Source organism: Macaca mulatta, chromosome 7 (genome assembly GCF_049350105.2).
Source record: "Macaca mulatta isolate MMU2019108-1 chromosome 7, T2T-MMU8v2.0, whole genome shotgun sequence".
Lineage (NCBI taxonomy): Eukaryota > Metazoa > Chordata > Mammalia > Primates > Cercopithecidae > Macaca > Macaca mulatta.
In genome coordinates, this window is record NC_133412.1 from 108,142,065 (window position 1) to 108,154,542 (window position 12,478).

Below are 12,478 nucleotides of genomic sequence, written 5' to 3' on the forward strand. Positions count from 1 at the left end.
CAATGCTGTTCGATAGCATTTTACCCAGAGTAGAACTTCTTCCAAAGTTGGAGTCAGTTCTGTCAAACCCTGCTGCTGCTGCTTTATCAACTAAGTTTACGTAATATTCTAACAATTTGAACAAATTTTCATATCTGTGCTTTATCTACTATCTAATTTGTTGTTATTTTTTGTAGTCTCTTTTTCCTGAGCTCCAGGTTTTCATAGTAACCCAAATAAGATTGTCCTTTTCTTTTAAGGTTGTCTTTTTCCTCATCATCTTTAACACTGCAAAAATGTTTGCACGTAGAATTCACAATTGTGGCATATCTGAAGTATCCATTCTGTGCCAGGCACTGTCCTGATCACTTTAAATATGTTAATTCATTTTATCATTATAACAACTCCTATAGCATATTCAGTTATTATCTGCCTTTTTCAAATTAGGAAACTGGTACAGGGAAGTTGAGTAATTTGCCCAGTATAGAACCTTTCCTGACTTCCTTCTTTGAATGAAGGCCCCTTCCTCTGTTTGCTTAACTCTGTCATATTGCTTGCCACGACGTGCTGCTATTAGTTTTTCTTTCATTTGATTTGAGCTGTTGGAAGGAATATTATATATATTTCATAAATCTTTTATAAGGAAGATGTGGCTTAAAAGCTGCATTTATCAAATGGATTTGGAGGTTTTGATTGTGACTTTATTTTGAGATACTGTATCTTCGTTAGTATTGCATTGATAATTAGACTTCAACTGGATTTCAGTTCACTTCTGGACAACATACTTAGAGGGTATAGACAAATTAGAAGATATAGGAAATCAGGATGATCAGTGGGGTTCTAAACCATGTTAGAAGAGTCAAGAGTTGGATATTTGTCATCCAGTGAAAATTCACAGGAGACATAATGGCCTATGCATTTGAAAGCTGGCCAGGTGTGGTGGCTCTCACCTGTAATCCCAGCATTTTGGGAGGATCACTTGAGGTCAGGAGTTCGAGACCAGCCTGGGCAACATGGTGAAACCCTGTCTTTACTAAAACTACAAAAAAAATTAGCTGGCTGTGGTGGCGTGTGACTATAGACCCAGCTACTCAGGAGCCTGAGGTGGGAGAATGCCTTGAACGCTGGAGTTGGTGGGTGCAATGAGCCAAGCTTCCACCACTGCACTGTGGCCTGAGTGACAGAGCAACACTCCGTCTCAAAAAAAAGATTTTGAAAGCGTTATTTTTTATGCGTGGCAAGGAGACATATACATGAATGGGAATGGAAGTGCCAGGTAAACGGATTTCAATTTAATATGTGTAAAGAAAAGATTTTTCCCTAAGTATAACAGAATGGCATAGACAGCTTTACATTAGATAGCAGGTCATCTTCTCCTGGGGATATTAAGACCAAGGCTAGATAACCATTTATTTGGGGGATATTGCAGAAGGAATGCAGACATAATGGACATTTTGACTAAAGTCCATTCCATTCCTGAGATTGCATGCAACTGAAGAAATGCACCTCATATTCTAAGAGTCATCAAACAACTGTGGGAATTAATTCACTCTTTTTTTTTTTTTTTTGAGATGGGGTCTCGCTCTGCCGCCCAGGCTGCAGGCTGGAGTGCAGTGGCCGGATCTCAGCTCACTGCAAGCTCCGCCTCCCGGGTTTACGCCATTCTCCTGCCTCAGCCTCCCGAGTAGCTGGGACTACAGGCGCCCACCACCTCGCCCAGCTAGTTTTTCTTTTTGTATTTTTTAGTAGAGATGGGGTTTCACTGTGTTAGGATGGTCTCGATCTCCTGACCTCGTAATCCGCCCGTTTCGACCTCCCAAAGTGCTGGGATTACAGGCTTGAGCCACCGCGCCCGGCCATTAATTCACTCTTAAAGCTACTCAGAGAATTAAAATACTAGTAGTAGTAATTACTTGATTATAGGAAATAATTTTTCTGTTGATTATGGATAGAATCTTCCTCCTTCTGCTTGCTTATATAGTCTGCATTTGTGAATTCATGATTAATATTTACGACAGAGCTAAGGTGAGCATTTGTGTTCATTTTTTAAGTATACCATATACCTCTGGTGTTTGGAGGGCCTGGAGAGGGTAGACATATGAAGTATGGAAGTGGTGGACATGGGGTCTCAAAACATTCTATTAATAGTTTACTTAAACTGTAGGGAAAGTACATGTGCGTTTTATTGTTTTTATAGCAAAAGTACACGTTTGTTTTACTGTTTTTATAGCTTATGAATACTATAAATGTTCTTTTGAATATATTCCGTATTTTCTTTTTTTTTTTTTTTTTTTTTGAGATGGAGTCTTGCTCTGTCGCCCAGGCTGGAGTGCAATGGCACAATCTTGGCTCACTGAAACCTCTGCCTCCCAGGTTCAAGCAATTCTTCTGCCTCAGCCGCCCGAGTGGCTGGGACTACAGGCGCGTGCCACCATGCCCAGCTAATTTTTGTGTTATTAGTAAAGACGGGTTTCACCATATTGGCCAGGCTGATGTCGAACTCCTGGCCTCATGAGCCGCCTGCCTTGGCCTCACAAAGTGCTGGGATTACAGGCGTGAGCTACCACGCCCGGCCTCCGTGTTTAAGTTTTAAAACTCAAAAGCAAACATAGCAAATGATAACATTTGTTAAATCGGGGTGGTAGTTTGACTATGTATTATATCTGTTTTTCTGTAAGTAAGATATTTTGTAATATAAAAAGAAAAATGAGATAGTTATCACTTTAAAAACGTATCTGCTAAGCTCTTATGTATTGCCCATTTGCACATAACTGCTTTGATGGTGAATGATAATTGTGTGTGAGAGTAATTGACTCTTGTCTACAGAACTAGATAGTACGGATGGTGCCAAAGTTTTTAGTAAACAACCCGGAAGAATCCAAAGAGTAGCAAGAGGATCAGGTGTATCAACAAGAGATGTTCAAGAACTTTTGACACAATATACCAAGTTTGCACAGATGGTGAAAAAGATGGGAGGTATCAAAGGACTTTTCAAAGGTAAGAAAAATAAACTTATTATTAACAGACTGAAAAGAAAGGAAGTTGAGTACAAAGTTAAGAGTACTGCCAGTATTGGAAAATTCACAGCTGAATTTCATGTTATTTTCAAGTACTTTGAGGATTTATGTGACCCATGATTTATCTGTTTTCATATTCAAGGTAATAAACATTAATATTAAAAAAAACTTTACATCTCTGTAGTGTGGGTAAATGAAAAAAATAATAATGCTTTTCTTTTTGTGAACATATTGTATTAAATTTAGATAATATAAGGAAAAAAAAAAACACATTACCTTTACTCCCCAGAGAATCCAATGGATCCTACTGCAAATAACAGTTGTTATAACTAAGTTTTCTTCTGATACATCATTAACTATTTTTCCATGTTGTCAAATATTCTTCAAAATATAATTCTTGCCCGGGCGCGATGGCTCATACCTGTCATCCTAGCACTTTGGGAGGCTGAGGCGGGCAGATCACTTGAGGTCAGGAGTTCAAGACCAGTCTGGCTAGCATGGTGAAACCCTGTCTCTACTTAAAATACAAAAAATAGCCGGGCATCATGGGGCATACCTGTAATCTCAGCTACTCGGGAGGCTGAGGCAGGAGAATCACTTGAACCCAGGAGGCGGAGGTTGCAGTGAGCCGAGATTATACCACTGTACTCCAGCCTAAGCAACCGAGTGAGACTCCATCCCCCAAACACACACACACACACTTCTTAACTGCTGAGTAATACTCTTCTAGTTATGCATGTATCTTTGTCTAATGTAATGCCACTTTTTTGGACAGTAAGGCTGATTCATTCACTTCTATATCAGATTAGTTTTTGTGCAGTTCCGTGAGACCAGGGATTTTGTCTGTTTTGATCGGAAACATAGTAGATGCTAAATAAATTTTGTAGTAGTATAATTTCCATTATATTTATTTGTTTGTTTATATTATTTTGAGAGAGTCTCTCTCTGTCACCCAGACTGGAGTGCAGTGGCATGATCTCGGCTCACTGTAGCCTCTGCTTCCCAGGCTCAAACGATTCTCCTGTCTCAGCCTCCTAGTAACTGGGATTACAGGCACGCACCACTACTGCCTGGCTGATTTTTGTATTTTTAGTAGAGACGGGGTTTCACTATGTTGGCCAGGCTGGTCTTGAACTCCTGACCTCAAATGATGTGCCCGCCTTGGCCTCCCAAAGTGCTGGGATTACAGGCTTGAGCCACAACATCCAGCCTCATTTCCATTGTAATGGTTGAATGTTTTCTCAGTATGTGTGTTTATTTAGTTTAACATTTCTTTGTACATTTACTGGTTTGAATTTCCTCTGTGAATCGCCTCTTCATGTTCCCTGTCCAGTTCTTCCATTTTTCCCAATTTTATCTTTGTAATAACTCCTTAAAATCTTTGGTTTATGTCTTCGAATATTTTCCCCCAGTTTTTAATTTACCTTTTATTTTTATTTATATTTTATAACGAATAGTAGTTGCCCTTTTTCATGTAGCCAGCCTGTCTTTTCTTTTTATTTCTTTTATGCTCATAAACAGCTTCCCCATGTTTATTTTTTCCTTTTTTTTTTTTTTTTTAAACAGAGGTTATCAAGTTAACCTTCTCCATGTTGATACCACAGTTGTCACCATTTTCTTCTTTTTTTTTTTTTTGAGACAGAGTCGCTCTGTCGCCCAGGCTGGAGTGCACTGGCGTGATCTCGGCTCACTGCAATCTCTGCCTCCTGGGTTCAAGCAATTCTCCTGCCTGAGTCTCCCGAATAGCTGGGATTTCAGGCACGTGCCACCATGCCCAGCTGATTTTTGTATTTTTAGTAGACACAGGGTTTCACCATGTTGGCCAGGCTTGTCTCAAACTCCTGACCTCAAATGATTCACCCGCCTTAGCTTCCCAAAGTGCGCTGAGATTACAGGCGTGAGCTACCACGTCTGGCTTCTACTTGTTTTTGGTTTTATTTTGTGTTTGACTTTTTATCTCAATGGAATTTATTTTGCTGTGTATTGTGTATCGTAAAAAGATAAGTTTTTCCAAAGACTATCAACTCTTCCAGTCCTCTTTTTAATTTTTTTCTATAATGTAAACAACTAATTCAGAGTCTGTGAAAATTTGCCTTGAAACCCATTAAAATGAATTTATTATTTCCAAAAATACTGATTAGACAAGCTCCAAAGATGAACAATACCACTGAATAGCTTCTAAAAGCATGAGTATTACCTTTTATCTTTGAAGCTTTCCTTATTTTCCTTGTGATATCCTATTTGCTCTTTTGTGATAAGGAAGAAAAATTAGACAAACATGTTGAAAACTGGTTATAAATTCCTGCCATCCCATGCTATTTCAGATAGTGATTAATAAACACATTACATCACTGTAATGTCTTTCCCATGTAGTCCTGACTAGTCTTGATAGGACAGATTCACCATCTAGATCTTACCTATGTACTGATTCTTCAATAAAAGAATAACCCCAGGATGAAGTTGGCAGTGGATATACACACAGCTGTGTCACACCAAACTTGAAATACTTTTTAGAAGTTTTAAGTGCTGATAAACAAACTCTTAGGATAAATCACTAATGAGCATGGAATTCCCAGCTTCTTCAGTTTTATTCATCATAAATGGTTTTCACAGATTTTATCATAAAAACGTATCTTCTCTTTCATTCATAGTTTATAATTCACATGATTTATTCACATTAACCAGCTGTGATTGGAGAATCAAGGGGAGCTTTGAGTCCCATTTTTTATAAATGCTTCTGAGAAGTACCATAGTTAATGCCCCTTTCAAATAAATAATTTTGGATGGGTGTGGTGGCTTACACCTGTAATCCCAGCACTTTGAGAGGCCGAGGCAGGAGGATCCCATGATCCCAGGAGGGCAAGGCTGCAGTGAGCCATGATTAGGGCACTGCAGTCCAGCCTGGGCGACAGAGCAAGAGCCTGTTTAAAAAAAAAAACACACAAAAAAAAGTTGTTGAAGCAATTCTATGCATTGTTGTAGTGAAGATCTCTTGCCTTCCTTTCTTTTATGAGTACAGCTATTGTCTAAAGGATGTTTTTACCTATTCTGGCTCAGAGTGCATTTATTTTTTGTTGTTTTTTGTTTGTTTTGTTTTGAGACAGTCTCGCTTTGTCACCCAGGCTGGAGGCTGGAGTGCAATGGCATGCTCATGGCTCACTGCAGCCTTGACCTCCCAAGCTCAAGCTCTCCTCCAATCTGAGGCTCCCAAGTAGCTGAGACTATGGGCGCGTGCTGTCACACCCAGCTAATGCTTTTTTTTTTTTTTTTTTTTGTAGAGACAGTGTTTCGACATGTTGCCCAGGCTGGTCTTGAACTCCTGAGCTCAAGTAATCAGGCTCCCTTCGCCACCCAAAGTGCTGGGATTACAAATGTGACCCACCTCACCCAGGCTGCATCTCTTTCATTGGCTGCCCTTTTTACTGTGGTGTTTTGACATAGTGTAGAAATTCCTTGACAAATGAAGTTGCATTATTTGTCTTTGTATTCTCTGAAGGTTTTCATTACTTAAAGAAAACTTCTGGCTAGGTGCCGTGGCTCACACCTGTAATCCCAGCACTTTGGGAGGCCGAGGCGGGCAGATCACGAGGTCAAGAGATCGAAACCCTCCTGGCCGAAGTGGTGAAACCCTGTCTGTACTAAAAATACAAAAATTAGCTGGGCATGGTGGCGCGTGCCTGTAGTCCCAGCTGCTCGGGAGACTGAGGCAGGAGAATGGTGTGAACCTGGGAGGCGGAGGTTGCAGTGACCGAGATCGTGCCATTGCACTCCAGCCTGGGTGACGGAGCTAGACTCTGTGTCAAAAAAAACAAAAAACAAACAAAAAAAACTTCTTAGATACATGCACACCTTGACATTCTCTCAGACTCATACTTTACTTTCTACTCTTCTTTTTTTTTTTGAGACAGAGTCTTGCTCTGTCGCCCAGGCTGGAGTGCAGTGGCGCAATCTTGATTCACTGCAACCTCCACCTCCTGGATTCAAGCAATTCTTCTGCCTCAGCCTCCCGAGCAGCTGGGACTACAGGCACATACCACCATGTCTGGCTATTTTTTTTTGTATTTTTAGTGGAGACAGGGTTTCACCATGTTGGCCAGGCTGGTCTCAAACTCCTGACCTCAAGTGATCCGCCGGCCTCGGCCTCCCAGAGTGCTAGGATTATAGTTGTGAGCCACCATGCCTGGCCCAACAGACTCATACTTTCACATTCATCTACCAGCCATCTAGTCTCTTTGCTAATTAACCCGTGTCTATAAACTCAGCTTTTGTCCAGCATTCCCCTGTATCACTATTAAGCAGTCGTTATAGCTTACTATTAAAAACCACTGGCTGGCCAGGTGTGGTGGCTCATACCTGTAATCCCAGGACTCTGGGAGGCTGAGATGGGTAGGTCACGAGGTCAGGTGTTTGAGACCAGCCTGGCCAAGATGGTGAAACCCTGTCTCTCCTAAAAATACAAAAATTAGCCGAGTGTGGTGGTGGGTACCTGTAATCCCAGCTATTTGGGAGGCTGAGGCAGGAGAATCACTTGAACCTGGGAGGCGGAGGTTGCGGTGAGCCAAGATTGCACTGCTGCACTCTAGCCTGGGTGACAGAGTGAGACTCCGTCTCAAAATAAATAAATAAAAAATAAAACACTGGGTACAGTTTTGCTAATAGTGGCTTATTCACAACAAATAAAGTATTAGCATAAATTGCAGCCTTAAGAAAGGCTTTTAAATGTCCTTTTATATAGAATTTTATATGTCCTTCTTCAAAAAATAGTATGTAATTGAGATAAAGATTAGAAAGGAATATGTAGAAATAGAAATAATTTTGTTAGAGTGATAGGATTATGTAATTTTTTTCTTTGTATTTACTCACTTCATCAAACTTTCTATTATACTCTGATTATACTGATTATATTACCTCCTGTACTGACTCAAAATCTTTTTATTTTTTCCTCAGGTGGTGACATGTCTAAGAATGTGAGCCAGTCACAGATGGCAAAATTGAACCAACAAATGGCCAAAATGATGGATCCTAGAGTTCTACATCACATGGGTAAATACCAAGTTGTTAGCAGTTGCTAATGCAGTTTAATTTATAAGGGTTGAGTTTGAATGATATAAGCCTTTTGTTGTAATATTACGAAAATCTGTTCAAAAGGTGTGATTTCAGGGAAATGGTCATCTGAATCCTAAGTTGAATTAAATTGTAATAGGGCTTATTAGGTGAGGTCTTATTCACTCTTCTGCTGCCATCTCTGTGATGTTTGAGCAAGCTGTTTAATTGTCTTTTGTTTGTTTGTTCTGGTGACTTTTTAGTCACATATCTGTTTTAGAACCTGGATATTTTTAATTATATGACTGAGGATTTTTAACTTCAGTTCTACTTTGACTGTATAACCTTTACAAAGCTCCTTAAACTTTCTGAACTGCACTTTCCCCTTTGGTAAAATCACAGATCATATCTCATCAAGAAATTGTGACAATTAAATGAGGTAATATATATGAAGACATTCAGTAAAATTCTGGGCATATAGTAGATGTTCAATAAATGAATTCTTTTATTTTTGTAAGTCCTGTGGAATAATCCCCTATTGATTATTTTTTATGTAACTTAGAGTAAGACCCTTTTGGATTGATAAGAAAAAAATTTTTTGTTTAGATGTATTGACTGTGTGACAGGTAGTATCCTAAGATCTTTTTATGTATCACCTCATTTATTCCTCACAATAACTCCATAAGACAGGCTATTATTCATTCTCTTTTATTGATGAGGATAATATAAATTTTTAGGTGGTTCGTTCTTTAAGGCTGATAACTAAATTGCAATCAGAATTCAGTATTTTTAGAAGTACTTATTAGGTAAAAGTAATAAATGTTTCCAGTTCTGCTTAGTTATCTGTTTTTAACTCTACTTCCCTACTTTTGCCCTAGGTGGTATGGCAGGACTTCAGTCAATGATGAGGCAGTTTCAACAGGGTGCTGCTGGCAACATGAAAGGCATGATGGGATTCAATAATATGTAAAGAAAATGCCTTAATATAAACTGACTCAGTTGAGTACCTAATTTGCTGAGACCTCAGAGTTTCCCTTCTTTTTGCAAATTGGGGGGAAAGTGCATTTTTCTTGCTTATCATGCACTCTTTCTTTTTCTTCTCGCCCCCTTTTCCCCTCCTTTTCTTCTTCCTTCTTTCTTTCCTCCCTTTAAGGGGGAAATACATGGTTTTTGTGGAAATCATTGTATGTTTGCTTTAGATTTTCTTCTGTTTTCACCATCATAACACTTAAGTTAAATCATGATGTAAAATTTTAGTACTTAAAGGTTTTTAATCGTCTCGAAGGCCAAGCATCACATTTGTAAACAGTCCTGGTCAGTAGTTAAATAATGTTTCAATTAAAGTGCTGTAAAATAAACTTCAAAGTGGTTATAAGGGGTTGTTAACTTTCTTTATGGTTAAAAATTATCAGTTTATCACTCAGTTTAAAAACTCAGTGGAAAAGCCAATAGATAAATGTCATTTAAAACTATGCCTGGGGCCGAGCACGGTGGCTCACGCCTGTTATCCCTGCACTTTGTGAGGCCGGAGCAGGTGGATCACCTGAGGTGAGGAGTTCAAGACCAGCCTGGCCAACATGGAAACCCCATCTCTACTAAAAATACAAAAATTAGCTGGGCATAGTGATGCGTGCCTGTAGTCCCAGCTACTCAGGAGGCTGAGGCATGAGAGTCACTTGAACTTAGGAGGCGGGAGTTGCAGTGAGCTGAGGTCCCACCTCTGCACTCCAGCCTGGGTGACAGAGTGAGACTACGTCTCAAAAGAAAACAACAAAAAAAGAGAAATTAAGAGGCCAAGCATGGTGGCTCCTGCCCAGGCTGATCTGGAACTCCTGAGCTCAAGTGATCTACCTGCCTTGGTCTCCCAAAGTGCTGGGATTATAGGCCTGAGCCATTGCACCCAGCCAATCATTGATTTTTTTTCTTTTTTCTTTTTTGAGACAGAAAAGAAAAAAGAACTGTTGCCCAGGCTGGAGTGCAGTGACGCGATCTTGGTTCACTGCAACCTCTGCATCCCAGGTTCAAGTGATTCTCCTGCCTTAGCCTCCTGAGTAGCTGGGATTACAGGCATGTGACAACACAACTGGCTAATTTTTTTTTTTTTTGAGATAGAGTCTCCTTCTGTCACCGATGCTGAAGTGCAGTGGCATGATCTCTGTTCACTGCAACCTCCGCCTCCCAGGTTTGAGCAATTCTCCTGCCTCAGTCTCCCTAGTAGCTGGGAGTACAGGTGTGTACCACCATGCCCGGCTAATTTTTTGTATTTTTAGTAGAGATGGGGTTTCACCGTGTTGGCTAGGCTGGTCTCGAACTCCTGACCTCAGGTGATCCACCCATCTCAGCCTCTCAAAGTTCTGGGATTACAGGCATGAGCCACTGCGCCTGGCCAATTGTTGTATTTTTAGTAGAGATGGGTTTCACCATGTTGGCCATGCTGGTCTTGAACGCATGGCCTCAAGTGATGTGCCCACCCTCTCCTCTCAAAGTGCTGGGATTACAGGTATGAGCCACCATGCTCGGCCTGTTTTCTGCATACCAAAAATACACTTGAAGAAGTTGATATATTTCGATGATAATAGCTAATGTATACATCTTCTAAAGGAAAAATAATTGCAAGTATTAGGTTGTCACTATTATATATTAAAAATAATGACCTGACAGGAGTTTGAGACCAGTCTGACCAACATGGCGAAACCCTGCCTCTATTGAAAATATAAAAATTTGCTAGGCATTCCAGGTGGCTGAGGAGGCCTCACAATCATGGTGGAAGGCAAAAGGCACATCTTACATGGTGACAAGAGAGAATGAGAACCAAGCAAAAGGGGTTTCCCCTTAAAAAACCATCAGTTCTCATGAGACTCATTCACTACTATGAGAACACTATGGGGGAAACCACCTCCATGATTCATTTATGTACCACCAGGTCCACAGACCCCCTGGTGTCTCCCAAATATCATGTCCCCACATTTCAAAACCAATTATGCCTTCCCAATAGTCCCCCACAGTCTTAACTGCTTAACTTGCTTAACATTTCAGCATTAACTCAAAAGTCCACATCCAAAGTCTCATCTGAGACAAGGCAAGTCCCTTCCACCTTTGAGCCTGTAAAATCAAAAGCAAGTTAGTTACTTCCTAGATACTATGGGGGTACAGGCATTGGGTAAATACAGCCATTGCAAATGGGATAAATTGGCCAAAACAAAGGGGCTACAGGCCCCATGCAAGTCCGAAATCCAGTGGGGCAGTCAGATCTCAAAGCTCCAAAATGATCTTTGACTCCTTTGTCATACATCCATGTCACGCTGATGTAAGAGGTGGGCTCCCACAGCCTTGGGCAGCTGTGCCCCTGTGGCCTTGCAGGGAACAGCCCCCCTCCCGGCTGCTTTCACAGACTGGTGTTGTCTGTGGCTTTCTAGGTGCACAGTGCAAGCAGTTGGCGGATCTACCACTTTGGGGTCTGGAGGACGGTGGCCCTCTTCTCACAGCTCCACTAAGTAGTGCCCCAGTGGGGACTCTGTGTGGGAGCTCCAACCCCACATTTCCCTTCTGCACTGCCCTAGCAGAGGTTCTCTTTGAGGGCCCCGCTCCTGTAGCAATCTTCTGCCTGGACATCCAGGTGATTCCATATATCCATCCTCTGAAATCTAGGTGCAGGTTCCCAAACCTCAGTTCTTGACTTCTGTGCACTCACAGGCTCAACACCACGTGGAAGCTGCCAAGGCTTGGTACTTGCACCCTCTGAAGCCATGGCCTCAGTTGTACCTTGGCACATTTTAGCCATGGCTAGAGTGGCTGGGACACGGCACCAAGTTCCAAGGCTGCACACAGCAGGGGGCCCTGAGCCCAGCCCACAAAACCATTTTTTCCTCCTAGGCCTCTGGGCCTGTGATGGGAGGGGCTGCTGCAAAGTTCTCTGACATGCTCTGGAGACATTTTCCCCACTGTCTTGGTAATTAACATTTGCCCCCCCCCCACCCTTTTTTTTTTTGAGACAGAGTTTCATTCTTCTTGCCCAGGCTGGAGTGCAATGGCACAATCTTGGCTTACCACAACTTCTGCCTCCTGGGTTCAAGTGATTCTCCTACCTGAGCCTCCTGAGTAGCTGCGATTCCAGGTACATGCCACCACACCTGGCTAATTTTGTAATTTTAGTAGAGACAGAGTTTCTCCACGGTGGTCAGGCTGGTCTCAAACTCCCAACCTCAGGTGATCTGCCCACCGCAGCCTCCCAAAGTGCTGGGATTACAGGCATGAGCCACCACACCTGGCAGCTCCTCATTACTTATGCAAATTTCTGCAGCCAGCTTGAATTTCTCCTCAGAAAATGGGTTTTTCTTTTCTATCACATAGGCTGCAAATTTCTAAATTTTTATTCTGTTTCCCTTTTAAAATGGAATACTTTTAATAGCACCCAAGTCACCTCTTGAATGGTTTGCTGC

The 12,478-nt window shown here is 41.4% G+C and overlaps 1 protein-coding gene across 5 annotated transcripts in view; it reads left to right on the forward strand.

The window, feature by feature from the left end:
- SRP54 (signal recognition particle 54) overlaps positions 1-9,414 on the forward strand; it is a 46,828-nt gene extending 37,414 nt beyond the window's left edge. For 3 of the 5 annotated variants that reach the window (XM_015143531.3, XM_077937688.1, XM_015143530.3), the window contains 3 exons: positions 2,806-2,976; positions 7,944-8,039; positions 8,918-9,414. In XM_015143531.3, coding sequence (XP_014999017.1) covers positions 2,806-2,976; positions 7,944-8,039; positions 8,918-9,009 — 359 coding nt within the window. In that variant the 3' untranslated portion in view covers positions 9,010-9,414. The remainder of the gene's footprint in view (positions 1-2,805; positions 2,977-7,943; positions 8,040-8,917) is intronic. The other 2 variants (NM_001260852.2, XM_077937690.1) reach the window with 2 other exon arrangements.
- The last annotated feature ends 3,064 nt before the right edge of the window (positions 9,415-12,478 follow it).